This window comes from Salvelinus fontinalis, chromosome 38 (assembly GCF_029448725.1).
Source record: "Salvelinus fontinalis isolate EN_2023a chromosome 38, ASM2944872v1, whole genome shotgun sequence".
NCBI classification, from domain to species: domain Eukaryota; kingdom Metazoa; phylum Chordata; class Actinopteri; order Salmoniformes; family Salmonidae; genus Salvelinus; species Salvelinus fontinalis.
In genome coordinates this window covers 29,367,629-29,384,530 of record NC_074702.1, presented here as the reverse complement: position 1 = coordinate 29,384,530, position 16,902 = coordinate 29,367,629, and the positions used below count along the sequence as shown (strand labels likewise).

Here is a 16,902-nt window from a genome sequence, read left to right as displayed (position 1 = left end):
TGACTTAGACTTGAGACTGATGACTTGAAATTATATGGCCAGGTTTTGTAATGTTTTGTCACTGCCTGCTCATTTTTTTAGCACGGTCTCCATGAATTAGGCTACTCCACGCAGCCAGAGACAGTATTGCACTTGCAAAAAACTGATTGACTAGTGAAACGCGCACTCGACCGTGTGATTGGACCAGCGAACTGTCAATCAACACGGATTGGTGTGCCACAGTAGTGTGTGTGCCAAAGTAGCGCAGTGAGAAGCATTACACCAAATGATAGTAATCTGTGTTTCAGAACCAGGAAGTTGCGTGTATTCACTGTTGACCAAATGACAATTCATCAACATTGGCGCGCAAAAGCGGGCGCTCATATCCAGGTTAGTGACCAGAAAGCACTTGTTTAATTTTCTGCCTGGTAAAAACAGAGTAGCCTACCGACGTTAATATTATCCATATAAAATTCAGTTTAGCAATCTGCTACAGACGCATCTTTGCCAGAACGATAGGCAACCTGGGGATTTCATTGATCATTTTCATATTTCATATAGGCCTAGTTTGGTTGGGTAATAATTACTTACCCCAGTGGTGGTACTGGCTATATGTCTAAAGATAGCTGTAACATTGAACTATCTTCAATACTTATGGGATGACATAACATATTCTGGCGAATTAATTTCGATATTTGTGGGGAAGAAAAAGGCTACAGACAGATCATGCTTTCCATCCGACCCTGCAACCCCCGCTGCATACAGGTAGGCGGTATGATCCTGCTTGCTCTGGACTCCAGAGAAGTGAAAATGTGACGTGAGATCCCTAGTTCATATTGACTGCTAACATGAATGACTTTCAGCTCAAAATGCATGTATAAAACGCAGTTTATTTCTATATATTGCGTTTTGAAAATGCATCACCTGTGCGCGCGTGCATGTGCGTGCGCGGGGATTGCAAGCTTTGAACCACTCCTTTTTGGGGGGTCGCTGGTCAAAAGGTTTGAGAACAACTGAGCTAGCGAACAGATTTCTGATTTGCTGTACAGCTAAATAAAACTAGGCTGCATTACACAATGCAATGGATATTCCAACCCTGAGCCACGGCCTGCTCTGCTCTTGCTGATCCAAACTTGTTTTGTGCTGCCTAACCAATGCTGTGCTGTTTACGCCTACAGTGGCAGTTCAGAAAGCGAGTCAAAGAATTCTTCCGATTTTTTGTTGTTGATTAGGCCTTTTCCAAAATATGCAATATCTTGCGCGTGGACTAGCCTATAGCCTATGTTCTGTTCAGTTTGAGGATATCGTAAACATGAGAAGGACCAGAGGTCAACTTTGATAGCTTGCTAATACTATAATAGAATTTTAATAAAAAACATGTTTCTTCCCCATAATGTATTTATCCGAGTTATTTACTTCACAATAAGCCTGATTCGAGTAACTGTTGTGGGGCTGAAGCTTGAATCAGCAGTCGTGGCACAATCAATCGAAAATGGACAGCTCATGGTGCTGAAAGTAGGCACATTCCAGCAATTAATTTCAACCGTCTTCATTTTAGTTAGACTTTACTAACAACCAGAGGGCTTTGTGTTGGAGCCTATTTCTTCATATTTAAGAAATAAGGTAGGCCTACCTGTTTGACAGAAATTGGTCTGGACTGCTATATCCATAGTTTTGTAGGCCAATTCCTCCATCATGCAGTCTTTAAATATTCTACCTCCGTGTCAGTGAAGGACTGTTAAGTTAAAACAAGGACTCGAATTGAAGGGGTATGAGAGGGTATGCCATAGGTCTACTTTTATTTTATTTTTTAGAAAATGCCAAAAAGCGTAGGCCTACCCATTGTTAGCTTAAGATTTTGAAGAAAATAAAACAGATCCGATTATTTAAAGTGACGCTAGAAACAAGCTGTAAAATACCCTGGAAAGACGTGATTCCGATGCATATGCGATATCATTGTTTAGTTTCTTTGACATTGAGGCTGAGATAAAACCTTCTATAGCCTAGGAGACTAATTGGGAAGTAATCTAATTCTGTCACTATGAATTGATTAAGCTATTCACTTTCTGTACAGTAGAATATGTTTACATTGGGTTAAGCCATGGACGAAGAGTAGCCAGCAGTTAAAGCTTACATTTGTCTGCGTCGGTTGGCCTACTCGTTCTAAGGGTGGAAAGGTAGGCCTGACTTTGGAATGTACCACGCTCAGATTCCTAATGACGTTTCATATTTAATTATTTGCAAATAGGGACAGTTTCGTTGCGAACAAGACACTCTGATTTGGCATTGGAGAAATGTGATAAAATGAATACAAGGGCCTATCTCTCTGTCCATTCTTAGCCTGTAATTTCGGTAGTTTGTGTGGTATTAACAAATATTGAGATTCGGACCATGTGACTTGAGACTTGTTTGTGACTCGAACAATAGTGACTTGGTCCCACCCCTGAATGGTACACATAAGGAGCGAAATGAATGTTCGGTATCGTTTATGAAATGGAGAATGTTCATAGGAATCCAAACTGACGGTCTCCACTCCACTCCTGTAGGTAGCGACATTGCAGAATGCGTTAAGCCGTGGTGCACACGCTACGCAGGTTTTTGGCACAGCAGATGCATGAACATCTATCGTAGATGAACGAAGTTGTCAAATAATAGCGTTGTCACTGATTGTTAGCTAGCTAGCACTAGCATTCTGTACAAATGTCTAAAATACAGTTGTTGAGAGTGTTTCTCAGCCAGCGGCTAACTGTGGCTGCCGAGGAGATATTTGGAGCAGTTGAAAAAACGATAGCTGAGTACCAGGAAGAGGTTTCCTGTTCGAAAAAGGAGAACGACCGTCTACAGAAGATTCTTGACCTCGTTATTAAACCTGAGATAAAGTTACAAAGAGCAGGTTTGTGACATTTATCTTCAACCTACATTTCATACAAATTGATAATGTTAGTTATTTCATTTTGAGAGCCAGTGTCGACAAAAGTAGCGTTATGTCGAGACATTCTTGAAGAAGCAACGCGCATGCTCGCCCTCAGGATTCCTCCCGTTACAGCCATTATTTCCCTGTTGCCACATAGCCTAATTGTTTTTGGCCCGTTTTAGATTTTTTGTTGATGTCCTATAATTCAGTCAATATTTTATGGATTTGTATATCCAGAAGCGAGTATGTAACATAAGAGTATGTTACTCCATTATGCAGCTGTTAAATTTACCAGAACTGTTTTTTTGGCCTTTTATCAATTTTGATAAATAATGTAACGTTGTAACGTTAGTAGACTTCTCTCCCTCCAGACCTCCAGCAGCTCACTGTATTGGAAGAGGAGGTTCACCCTGAGCAGCAGCCCTGTGTGCAGGATTGGAGCCCTAGTCTTGGACAGGAGGACAGCGAGCCCATACGGATAAAAAAGGAGCAGGAGGAACTCAAAAAGCAACTTCAGTGGCTGGAGTCTGACACCAGAGAGTTCATATTTGATCCTTTCTGTGTAAGTGATTATGATCAGGACCCAACTCAGTCCTTGCAAATCCAAAGTGAGGAAAATAGGGAGAGAGATTCTCAACCAAACGTTGTAACTGGACAGATCAAAACAGAACCTGATGGAGAGGACTACAGAATATCAGAACCAACCTGTTCTTCAGCTCAGAGTACAAATAGTGAACATGTCAATAGGATGGAAAACAAAGGAGCGCAGTCTGTTTTAAAGTCACACAAACCAAAGACCACAAGAAAACAAAAAAGAAAACAAACTTATAGCAGCGCAAATGGCATGAAATGTACTCCATGTTCTTGTAAGGTTTGTGGGAGGTCTTTTCGGTACAAGCGTCCCTTTTTTAATCATGTGCAAAGTCATGCACATATAGAGGATAAAGAACGTGTCTGTGGTGTGTGTGGAAAGCACCTAGATTCTAAAGAGAGTATGAAAGATCACCTTCAAACTCACATCATAGCTGAGCCTGAGTTTTGTCATGTTTGTGGTAAAACGTTCACCACGAAGCTTAGGCTGAAAAAACACATGAGGGTTCACACGGGAGAGAAACCATATCGCTGCGATGATTGTGGCAGGTGTTTCAGTGATGCCGCCAATTTGATCGGACACAAAAGGACTCACACCGGCGAGAAACCATATTGCTGCCAGGAATGTGGCCAAGGATTCACTCAAAGTGGACATCTGGTTTTGCACAGGAGGAGACATACTGGGGAGAAGCCATATCTCTGTTCTGTGTGTGGTAAAAGTTTCAGCACCAGATCAAATTATACAGGACACATGAGAGTTCACACAGGGGAGAAACCGTACAGCTGCCATGATTGTAGCAAATGTTTCAGCAATACTGCAAATTTGAGTGCGCACAGGAGGATTCATACAGGGGAGAAACCATATTGTTGTGATTATTGTGGCAAAGGGTTTGCTCAGAATGGAAATCTTAAAATGCACATGAAGACACACAGGAAATAAATCTTATAGGCTAATTGCTGTGTGAGAAATATCTCAGCACTGACATCCACCCAACTCATCCACCCAACTTGAGAATCCACACAAGAGAGAAATACATCTCTTTCGTGACTGTGGCAAAGCCTTTGCACAGTGGAAATTTGGCAAGGCATAATGAGAATGTACAAAATGTATCAAATGTCAGAATTCAGCATGCACAACAAAATTTCAACAGTTTGATTACACAGGATAGAACTGTGATCTGGCTCATCTGACAGTGATTATGAGGTTTCACACACAGTGGTGAGAGACTATACAAGTATCCTATAGAAAATGCTTTATCACAAGTGTATTAACTAGACTTCAAAGGAGCCTAGTTGAGGAACAATTGTAGGCCTACTTGCAATCCCTGCTGCAAGTGCTTCAAATGGACTCACGAGGAAGGCACATTCACAACAGGGAGAAAACATGGCAGGGCCTTCGGGGAAAGGGCATCAGACAGGATTGAGAGGCAAATTCTCCCTTCCACCAGTAAGAAGAGATGGGGTCTAGTACATACCCACAAGAACCCGGCTCTAGGATCAACAAGATATGACTGTACTAGCTTGAACTTACAGAACATTGTTATAAGTCCACATGAACATTGCGCAACAGATTGCTGAGCAGCAGGAGTCCCTGCTCATTAGTATGACACAGAACACACATTTGAGCTGCTGTCCTGTATCTTGAAAACAAAACTTAGCATTTTTTGTCTTGAAAGTAAAATGCCTTCTCCAGTAATACATCATATCTGTTTTTAACACTGTTGTGATGTTGTTGTCTTACTTTTCAAAGTGTTTGTTACTTCATGGCTTTCATACCAAAACTATAGTCATACTTCTGAGTTTGATGTCAATTTGCTTGAAAAGAAAATAAATACTTGTCTATTTCATTGTATATGTATTGACAGGTTTAAATAATTAGTATGCTATGTTCCAGGTGAACTATTAAATGTGCATGGGCTACCATCTGAAATGTGTGCTTCTTATTTCAACCAGAAACTTGAATATCATAAAATATCAAAATGTATGATCATTTTTATATCATACATTTTCCAGACATCCAGAACGTGGCACAGAATAACAAATATGCTGTAATGGGAAATGATTGGCTAATTCTTTCCCTGTATTTGATTTACTGTTGATATGTAATACACATAATTGTGTGGGAAGACAAAGACAGATACATTCCCTTGGGTAACGTATCTATCTATATTTAATTAAGTCGCTTTGTGCCTGTTAGTATAAACTGATCTATTGTAGCTAACTATCTATGCTATTATTTTTTACCTGTTTAACTGACAGTATCAAATGTCTGCCAGTGTTGAATGTTATGGTTAAAGTCTGACGCAAGACTGGATTTAAGGAAACACTGATAATGTATCTGTGACACTGTGATTCTGTAGCAGCTGATGTGACTTCCTTCAAGCCTTTGGCTGGTGTTTACAGAAGATTCGGTGCTGTGTGATTAATATATAAGGACTGTTAGACATTTGCAATGCTTCTGTTCTGTAGGTGTTTCCCTGAATTGTTGTATTAAACCGGATTGATTTCGATTTGACTTCATCAACGACTGCTCTCCTTTCTGTTCACCTGGACCTTCCTGTTACATAATGTTCATTGATAACTCATAATTCATAAATAGCTATCAGTTATTTATCTCATTTTCTGCTCCAATTAAATGGATCATATTTTTTTCCAGTAATAAATTAATAACAAGACATGGTCTTGATCAAGTACACACTAAAAAGTATTCTATCCTATTTTTGACTTTTAATTTGAAATTCATAAAAAATTATACCGGAAGTTAGACCCAGCGTTCAATTTCGTTCCACATCACATCCGCTGAGCAACAGCACAGCAGAAGTACATTTTTGTGTTTTTGTATTTCTAAGCACAGCAGTGCAGTAAACATTTTCAACTACCGTGAGTATGCCTTCAAAAATATTATTTATGTAACTAGTTTGTATGTAGCAAAAGCTATTCGTTTTCATATGCAATGATAGAATAGTGGCTAAGCGTAGCAATATTTGACATGAAGGAATGGTGATGTGGCTTCTTCGACCGGAATCGTTATTTCTTGTAAAAAAAAAAAATCAAAAAGGGAGATATTCAAGGTTTCGAGTAATGACAGTGAACAACTTGTGTGTTAGAATATAAATAACTGAATCACAGAAACGAGCTAACTAGCTAGCTAAACGATGTGTCAATTGAACTGTCTATGGGCAAGCCCATCAATGATGACAACCATTTTCCATTCCATAACCCCCAGACTCTCCCTACTGTCTCTAGGTTTTTCACTGTGCGTTATTCATTTGTTACAACAATAGAAAGCCTAGTTTCGCATTGTGTTAGAGGATTTGTTATCGCTTGTGAAACAGTGCCATTAACCTTGTATGTTTCTTTTCTGTCACTGCCATGTTTTATTTTAGCCTACATCTTTCCCACATCGGCATCAGTTACTCTAATGAAATCTGGTGTCCCAAAGGGTGAGAACTGCCTTGTAGACATGGATTCCAAGGCAGGGGATCGCTTCAGCGCTGAGCCAGCCGACGCTGCTGGATCCGGAGGTGTCATGGGAAGGTGTGTGCTGTTGTTTTTCTAGCTCTGTCTCTATCTGTTTGTTAATCTGTCTAGTACATGGCTCGCCAATCCTGTTCCTGGAGAGCTACCCTCCTGCATGTTTTTGCTCCAACCCCAGTTGTAACTAACCTGATTCAACTTGTCAACCAGCTAAATATTAGAATCAGGTGAGCTAGATTAGGGTTGGAGTGAACCTACAGGACGGCTCTCCAGGAACAGGTTTTTGAGAGCCCTGCTCTAGTGCCAGCAGTCTGTAAACCTGGTCCTTGAGAGCTACAGGTTGTGCAGGCTTTTGTTCCAGCCCAGCACTAACACACCTGAATCAACTTGCAGCACCATGTATCTCTCTGGGATCATGGTTGGTGACTGGTTCGGGTCCAGATACATTTTATATACGTTCCTCATGTGTAGTCATTCTTCTGTGGCTATTATTGTGTCTGGAGGAAAATTGTGTTCTGAATGTGTCTCATATTCTTCTTAATCTAGCCTACCACTAAAGGAACTAGAGGGGTCAGTTTGTCCTTTCCTTGTATTAAACCTGGCTATGATGTGTAGTCATTCTTCTGTGGCTATTATTGTGTCTGGAGAAAAATTGTGATCTGAATTTGTCTCATATTCTTCTTAATCTAGCCTACCACTAAAGGAACTAGAGGGGTCAGTTTGTCCTTTCCTTGTATTATTCCTGGCTATGATGTGTTGTTGTTCAATCTGTCCACGATCAGTCTCTTGGTTTAATGCTATAAAATTATTCCATCTCCCCATACCTCTTGTTTAGTTTACCACCCTGGCTTTCTGCCTTGCCTCACAGGCTGTGGCTGCCCAAAGGCCTCTCACCCAGTGTGGCCAAGGAGTGGTTTGATCGTCGCCGTGCGTCCATCCGTCCCTGGGCTGGCTTTGTGGATCACAGGAAGTTCACCAAGCCCCGCAACTTTGGTGAACTGTGCCAGAGGGTGGTGCGCAACTTTGACACCTACAACAGCAACTACACCTTCATCTTCCTCGGCCTCATCATCTACTGCATGTAAGAGCTGTGGGACAGGAGTTTAAAGACACTGTGGTATTCAGTGAATATAAAAACACAGTAATTACATTTATTTTATTGATTTATTTAACCTTTATTTAACCAGGAAGGGCTCATTGAGATTTAAAATCTCTTTTTCAAGAGCGTCCTGGCCAAGATAGGCAGCACCAAGTCATTACAAAACTTACAGACAAACAACATGAAAAACTACAAGTAATCTAGTAAAAACCATAGAATTCACAAGAGCATAACAAAAATCAAAAACAGCAAATTAAAAACATTGACAGGTCAGGGAATCAGTCTCAAGATCATTCATCAGTGATTTAAAAATACCAATCGGGACAGGTTCTTCCAGTTTAAAAGTATTTTGTAAGGTGTTCCAAGACGATGGCGCAGAGTACATAAAAGCCCTTTTACCAAATTCAGTTCGGACATTTGGAACAGTTAGCAGGATAAAGTCCAGCGAACGAAGAGAGTACCCACCACATTTCTGAACAATAAAAATGCCCAAATAAAAAGGTAGTAAACCCAAAATGGCTTTATAAATAAAAGTATACCAGTGACTGAGCCTACGAGTGACTAGAGAAGGCCAGCCAACCCTGGTATACAAAGTGCAGTGGTGCGTTAGGGTTTTGCAGTTTAAAATAAATTTCAAAGTGCCATGGTAAAGGCTGTCAATTGATCTCAAACACTGAGCGGAAGCATTCATATATCAAATATCCACATAGTCTAGTAAAGGCATAAATGTACCTGATACTAGTCTCCTTCTGGCTTCAAAAGAAAAACAGGCCTTATTCCTAAAATAAAATCCCAATTTCAGCTTCAATTCTTTTGTAAGTTGTTGAATATGCAATTTAAAAGAGAGGCCGTCATCAATTAAAATTCCAAGTTATTTATGAGGTTACAACCTCAATCTCCTTGCCCTGACAAGTAGTAATAGGTGAAAGGTTCAGAGGTCTATTTCTTGCTTTAGAAAACACCATTAGTTTAGTTTAGTCAGTATTGAGGATAAGCTTCAATTGACACAAGGTATGTTGAACAGTATAAAAAGCAGTTTGCAAGTTCTGGAAAGCTTTTGTAAGAGACGAGGCACAACAGTAAATAACAGTATCATCAGCATAAAAATGAAGTTGCGCATTTTGGACATTTTTGTCTAAATCCTTTATATAAATAGTGAATAAGAGAGGACCAAGTACAGAGCCTTGGCGCACACCATTTAAAGACAGACAATTTAACAGACATAAGCCCATCAAATTGAGTGCACTGAGTTCTATCAGACAGATAGTTAGCAAACCATGCAACTGCATGCTCTGAAAGACCTACACTCGACAATCTCTGCCTTAGTATAGCATGATCAACTGTATCAAAAGCCTTAGAGAGATCAATAAAAAGTGAGACACAGTGCTGTTTTTTGTCAAGGGCTTCAGTGATATCATTTAAAACCTTCATGGCTGCTGTAATTGTGCTATGCTTCTTCCTGAAGCCCGATTGGTACATTGATAAAATAGAGTTAGTAAATAAAAACTATTTTAGCTGTTCACTCACAAGGGTTTCAAGTATTTTCACCAGGGGTGACAGCTTTGAGATTGGCCTATAATTATTTAAAATAGTTGGATCTCCCACCTTTAAAAGTGGTAGGACATGCTGATTTCCAGATTGTCAGGAATTTCTTTACATTCCAGTGTTAGATTGAACAGATATGTAAGTGGTTCAGCTATGAAATCAGCTGCCATATTTTAAAAAGCAGGGATCCAAAAGATCAGGACCTGCAGGCTTTCTCTGATCTAAGGATTTCAGGGCTTTATGTACCACCTGCACTGAGAATGGCAAAAAGCTAAAAGTTTGACCAGCTCTCACTGGTTCATCCACACAGGGTTGTACAGAGACAGAGGACACTGGTTCATCCACAGAGGGTTGTACAGAGACAGAGGGCACTGGTTCATCCACACAGGGTTGTACAGAGACAGAGGGCACTGGTTCATCCACACAGGGTTGTACAGAGACAGAGGATACTGAATCAAACAGCCTACCAGATGATACAAAGTGCTCATTGAAACAATTCAGCATTTCAGTTTTGTCATATACAGCAACAGAGTTCTTCAAAACACATGACGGTAATTCATTAACATTACTGTTACCAGACATAGACTTAGTAGCCTTCCAAAACTTTCTAGGGTCATTCAGGTTATCAGTGGTAACAGACATACAATATTCAGACTTGGCCTTCCTGAGAAGAAAAGAACACTTGTTTCGTAACTGCCTAAAAATAAGCCAATCAGCATCAGAACATGATTTCCTTGCTTTAGCCCAGGCTAGATTATACGGTCGTGAATAATACAAGACAGCTCAGAAGAAAACCATGGATTATCCAGCCCTTTAACCCTGAACCTGCGGAATGGGGCATGTTTGTTTACTATTTGGAAAAAAACATCATGAAAGAATATCCAGGCAGTTTCCACATCAGGGATAAGCTCAATCTTGCTCCAGTCAAAATAAAACAAATCATGAAAGAAAGCCTGCTCATTAAAACACTTCAAATTTGTCTTATGAATAAAACGTGGGTTTGTTTTAGGAACCTTACTATTTCTAACAGCAACAACAGCACAATGGTCACTTAAATCATTACAAAAAACACCAACCGTAGAATATTTATGTGGAACATTTGTTAATATCAAATCAAATAGGGTAGATTTATCTGGGCATTTAATTTACATATTGCATATAGACAGATTGCAGCCTGTTTTATTTTCAAATTCCAAATCTCAGTGGTTTGAATAGGCCTAGATCTATGCTGGATTGAATTGATTTAGAATCTGTGATAATCAAAGAAACTCTTTCCCTCTTCCAATCTCCCCCGCTTTACCTCAGTATCAGCTCTCCCATGCTGCTGATTGCTTTGGCAGTGTTTGTTGGTGCCTTCTACATCATCCACCTCAAGTCCCTGGAGTCTAAACTGGTCATCTTTGGTGAGTAAAGCAGTCATGATCTGTGAGATGATTATATGGAGCAATTTCAGTGCCAACAGATTCTATTTGAATTCCATCATTTTGAATTTGTAATAGGATATTGAATTTGAATGTAATATTTTTTAATAATGCACAAATGTAACAATTGAATTCTTGTATTTCATGATTTGACACTGAATTGAATGAATATTGCATTGTTTTATTTAATTGAACATTCAAATTCAATATTTTATGTATTCAGTTTCACTATTGTAGATATTGCATTCATTGTCTAGGTATTTAGTTTACAAACTATCAAGTATATTTCCCCCCTCAATCTACGCACAAGACCCCATAATGACAAGCTAAAACAGGTTTTAGAGATTTTTGCTAATTTATTAAAAAACAGAGACCTTATTTACATAAGTATTCAGACCCTTTTCTATGAGACTCTAAATTGAGCTCAGGTGCATCCTGTTTCCATTTATAATTATGGATGTTTTTAAAATTGAGTGGAGTCCACCTGTGGTGAATTCAATTGATTGGACATGATTTGGAAAGGCGCACACCTGTCTAGATAAGGTCCCACAGTTGACAGTGCATGTCAGAGGAAGTGCATAATTTGGAATCTGTTTGGGAACGTCGATAATAACATGTTTTCGCAACGAAACATATATTTCACTAAATGGTTGACAGCCCCTCTGCACGCTCCAGAAAGGAACAAAGGAGAGAGGAGGAGACGGAAACGCATGGTGGTGAGATTCTGTAGCTTAAGGTAACGTGCGACCCAATGAATTATGAAAATATAAAATAAATCCCTATTACTAGGCTATTCAAAATCCAAATGCACATTCACTATACTTGCGGTCTATCTGTATGCAACCCTGCACATTCAATGAACCAACAGCATGGCCTAGGGCTGTACGTTCTCTCCCAGACTCGTGGATATACATTTTGTCTAAACTTTCAGGAATAGGATCATAATAGCTTATAGCCAAAACGGTTCAAAACGGTTCAAACGCTAGAGCCAAATTCATAGGAAGGAAATAAATTCAACATGCCACATTGGCTTCAGAAACCACCAGAAGCGTCTGTTTACCACAGAGATATACAGACAATGAATGCAATATCTACCATATTGAAACTGAATATTTTAAAATTTAATTTCAATATTCAATTTAATTGAAATACAATTTTAAAACCGAATGCAATGTTTATTCAATTCAGTTTAAATAAATGCCTTTACAAATTTGAAAATATTAAATTCTAATTCAATATCCTAATACAAATTCAAAATTTATGGAATTTTAAATATAATTTCAGTTCGCACTGAAATCAATCTGTAATTTGGGTGTAGGGTGAATAGTATTTGAAATCTGAGTTTTTTTTTAAATTTATTTTGCACACAGGAAAAGAGGTGACCGGACCTCACCAATTGGGTCTGGCAGGGGCAGTCTCTTTCCCTGTGTTCTGGTTGGCTGGTGCAGGAGCTGCAGTGTTTTGGGTCCTGGGTAAGTTACAACCCCCATCTCACTCTCTACTGTACACATCAGACCTGGGATAACTGTAGACTTAGGCCTAGATATGCATTATGGAATGTATTTCTCTTTGAAGGAGACAAATGATTAGGGATGTAACATTCACCGATTTGCATGGGAGCCCAAACCGATCCAAATGGAGCTTACATCAGTCAAAACATCAATTCAATTTACGAATTGCCGAGTCACTAACATGTTTTGCTCATATTACATACTTTTGACCTGCTGGAGGTACCTCGTATTTTGTGACAAATGATGCGTCCTCTCCTTCATTGTCGAATGAAGCATGTAACTGTGTTGACGGCAGTGGAGGCTGCTGAGGGGAGGACGGCTCATAATAATGGCTTGAACGGCGCAAATGGAATGGCATCACACGCATGGAAACCATGTGTTTGATGCATTTAATACCATTCCGCTCCAGCCGTTACTGTTAGCTGTCAACCTCCTGTGGTTGACAGTCATTGATCTACAAGCAATTTTACATGCCAACAACCCCAAGGATTATCAAATCAAAGATTATTTGTCACTTGTGCAAAATACAACAGTGAAATGCTTACTTACAGGTTCTAATCAATAGTGCAAAAAATATATAGTTTGCAAGCGCTGCCACATAAGACGAGCGTCAGAGCCGATGTAGTATGATTCAATCTTAGCCCTGTATTGACGCTTTTCCTGTTTGATGGTCCGTCGCAGGGCATAGCAGGGTTTCTTGTATGCTTCCAGGTTAGAGTCCTGCACATTGAAAGCAGCAGCTCTACCCTTTAGCTCAGTGCGAATGTTGCCTGTAATCCATGGCTTCTGGTTGGGAATGTACGTACAGTCACTGTGGGAACGACAGTCTCGATGCACTTATTGATAAAGCCAGTGACTGATGTGGTGTACTCCTCAATGCCACCGGAAGAATCCCGGAACATGTTCCAGTCTGTGATAGCAAAACAGTCCTGTAGTTTAGCATCTGCTTCATCTGACCACTTTTTTATAGACCGGGTCACTGGTGCTTCCTGCTTTTAATTTTTGCTTGTAAGCAGGAATCAGGAGGATAGAGTTGTGGTCGGATTTACCAAATGGAGAGCGAGGGAGAGCTTTGTACGCTTCTCTGTGTGTGGAGTACAGGTGATCTAGAATTGTTTTCCCTCTGGTTGCACATTTAACATGTTGATAGAAATTTGGTAGAACTGATTTAAGTTTCCCTGCATTAAAGTCTCCGGCCACTAGGAGCACCGCCTCTGGGTGAGTGGTTTCCTGTTTGCTTATATTATTCCTCAGCTGACTGAGTGCGGTCTTATTGCCAGCATCTGTCTGTGGTGGTAAATAAACAGCCACGAAAAGTATAGCTGAAAACTCTCTAGGCAAGGAGTGTGGCCTGCAATTTATCACAATATACTCTACTTCAGGCGAGCAAAATCTAGAGACTTCCTTAGATTTCGTGCACCAGCTGTTGTTTACAAATATGCACAGACCCCCCCCCCCCCCCCCCCCCCCCTTCATTTTACCTGAGTGTGCTGTTCTATCTTGCCGGTGCAGCTTATATCCCGCTACCTGAATATCCATGTCGCCATTCAGCCATGATTCCGTGAAACATAGGATATTACAGTTTTTGATATTCGTGATCGTACCTTGTCTAATTTATTGTCCAATGATTGCACGTTGGCGAGTAGTATTGACGGTAACGGCAGCTTTCCCAGTCGCCTTCGCCGGGTCCTGACCAGTTATCCGGCTCTTTGTCCTCTGTACCTGCGTCGCTTCCTCTTGCAAATAACGGGGATGTCGGTCCTGTGGGGTGTTTGGAGAATGTCTTGTGCGTCGTCTTTGTTGTAGAATAAATATTTGTCTAATCCAAGGCGAGTGTCCTGATATCCAGAAGCTCTTTTTTTGCCGTAAGATACGGTTGCAGAAACATTATGTACAAAATAAGTTACAAATAACGCAAAAAAACCCCACATAATAGCAGAATTGGTTGGGCGCGTAAACTGTAAAACTGCTGCCATTTTCTTCTGGCGCCATTTTTTAGCCTTGTCAAACTGCACACTGTGCCCAGCTTTGTTTGCTGACCAACGTGAGGTAGGCGGCCTGTTTCTGATCGTGCACATCTGCGGGCATCTTCAGTATTCAAATGCTAAAATGGCTTGCGCGATATTAGGCTTTACATTAGTTGAGTTACAACCTCTATAATTTGCTAGATTGTTATCTTTGCGCTGTTGAAAATGGTGTTTTACCCGGAATAAAAGTAAGCTACCGGGAGACACAACTCTCATCTGGCTATACCTACTGAACGGAGCTTACAATAGATTTTGATTTTGATTGTTCAAGTTCACCATCAGCAATAGTTTTGGTAGTTTTTTGCTTTAAACAATCAGTGTATATGGTCATTTATACATATACGGTCAAGTTGATATTGAGGAATCACTTTTGCGAGGCACACTGCTGGAGGAGAATAGAAGCTCACTTAATTACTTCCAAACGGTCAAAACCATTCGATTTTGAGATGGGGGGGGTGATATCCAAAGTTGTGCGTATACACTGAGTATACAAAACATTAAGAACAGCTGCTCTCTCCATGACTTGGACTGATCAGGGGAATCCAGGTGAAAGCTATGATACCTCATTCGTTAAATCCACTTTAATCAGTATAGATAGGTTAAATATTTTTAAACCTTGAGACAATTGAGACATGGATATAACTTTTTACAACACTGCTAGGATTTGAGTCCATTAATTCCCGCCATGAAAATTGTAAATTGATCGCGATGTAGTGCTAAGATTAACCATTGTGTTTGGTTTCTCAAAATAGAGCCCTAAATGTAACCTAGGCTTCTACTCTCCTCTTTCTCAGCCCCTTCTATCTCTTCCATTTGATTGACTCTCTCACTTCTCACTCAGGCGCGACGATGTTTGTGATTGGCTCTCACGCTGCCTTCCGGGAGCTGGAGGGAGGATCGGAAATGGAGGAGCTCTTCATGGAGCCCGTGTAGCGATGGAGGAATCTGTATGTCTGTGCCATTATAGCGTCTGTGACAGCATTGGCAGCGCCATTGAGGCTACAACCCATAAGAATCCCCACGCGGGTGACTACTTTAAAATGGCAGAAGCATATTGGAAGCCCTCAATGGTGCTGCCCATGCTAAAACAGCCTTTTGGCCACTAGAGGCCTCTTTCTCTTTGTGAACCCTCAACACTCACCTTTGACCTTTTTTTTAATATAACACAGAATGCACCTTGTCATGCCTCTGAAGTGATTTGCTGTTACTGACCCTCTACAACTAAGACCATAATAGTACTCATAGTAGTACTCATAAAAGAAAAAAGATACTATTAGAAGAATATATTGATTGACTGTCGTATGCACAAAGAGTGACTGAGACGTTCATGTACCTCAGCACACTTCATACTGTATGCCTAGTTCATACTGTCTTTTCCAAATGTAACTGATACCTCTCCTTTTGTGTCTAATACACATTTCTTCCTGTGAAATATCAGTGTCAGCCTTTTGTTTAATGCCTCCGTACCTCCTGTTTTAATGTTCCCTTGTGGATATCTAATAATACAAAATGTCACTCGGTCAACTGAAGACCTGACATGTTACAAAGAGTTTTAACATCGCCACAGTAATAATTCAGATGTGTTTTTAAAAATCCTATATAGCTGATGTTGAATAAGTCCTCAGTGAGCACCATTAAACTGAATGAGGGAAATGGCATCAAATCGCCAATGCTTCTCTGACTGGGGAAGAAGTGCCATTTGCAGCTTTACAATGTATTTATCCAACTAGAATGAATGGTTCTTTTAGACAAATTGCATATACTTTAAAGCAATGCTTAGTGGATATTCCAGATACCTAATGGTGATCAAGCATTATGTTTAAATCGTACTTTGTATTGCTATTGTATTGTATTACTATATCTACTTTTAGTCGTGTGCAGGCATGTTGTGCAGTGTTGCTGGGTAACTTTTCATAATTTATTAGCTCTGCTTTATGGCTTTGACATTTAAAGATCAATATATTATTTAAAAAATATATCTCTCATACTTGTCATGCTATCTTTTTGCTCTTTTTTGTATTTTTAATGGCAATTGGGAAGTGCAATAAACTGTCCTATCTAAGATATTGTGAGTGTGTTTCTGTGAGGAAGTCCATGCATGAATGTTGAAATATTTAGGCCCCTTTTGCGCATAATATTTATTTGTGGTGATTTAAAACATTACATTAAAGGTTGTGTGTATATTCTGTATGTACAGTATATGTGCCAAAATTGCAATACTTTGTAGGCCCTTTTGTGTCCTGGATCCCCCCAAGAGGATGTAGTTTCCCCTACTTTTCTCTCTCCGTGTCCTCCTACCCTCCCTCTGTCTGACACTTCAGTGCTAACCCCCCACCCC

General features: G+C 40.0%; 1 protein-coding gene across 13 annotated transcripts; it reads left to right on the top strand.

The window, feature by feature from the left end:
• Positions 1–218: 218 nt before the first annotated feature.
• On the top strand, positions 219–16,626 carry LOC129837189 (prenylated Rab acceptor protein 1-like). 13 transcript variants are annotated; one of them, XM_055903118.1, is made up of 8 exons: positions 257–369; positions 6,927–7,021; positions 7,508–7,531; positions 7,652–7,675; positions 7,797–8,042; positions 10,911–11,008; positions 12,397–12,498; positions 15,406–16,626. In XM_055903118.1, the coding sequence occupies exons 1-8, from the start codon at positions 322–324 to the stop codon at positions 15,495–15,497; spliced, it is 729 nt and encodes a 242-aa protein (XP_055759093.1). In that variant the 5' UTR covers positions 257–321; the 3' UTR covers positions 15,498–16,626. The 13 variants fall into 13 exon arrangements, with proteins under 13 accessions (XP_055759092.1, XP_055759093.1, XP_055759094.1 ...); XM_055903123.1 differs by having other exon boundaries at positions 258–369; positions 7,830–8,042; XM_055903122.1 differs by having other exon boundaries at positions 300–369; positions 6,871–7,021.
• Positions 16,627–16,902: the final 276 nt, after the last annotated feature.

Bases quoted from the DNA above. Each gene is read 5' to 3' on its own strand.
- LOC129837189 (XM_055903117.1), top strand. From the start codon at position 322: ATGACAATTCATCAACATTGGCGCGCAAAAGCGGGCGCTCATATCCAG. The intron at 370-2,694 runs GTTAGTGACCAG...TCTAAAATACAG, and splicing joins AAGCGGGCGCTCATATCCAG to TTGTTGAGAGTGTTTCTCAG. The intron at 2,873-3,264 runs GTTTGTGACATT...CTCTCCCTCCAG, and splicing joins GATAAAGTTACAAAGAGCAG to ACCTCCAGCAGCTCACTGTA.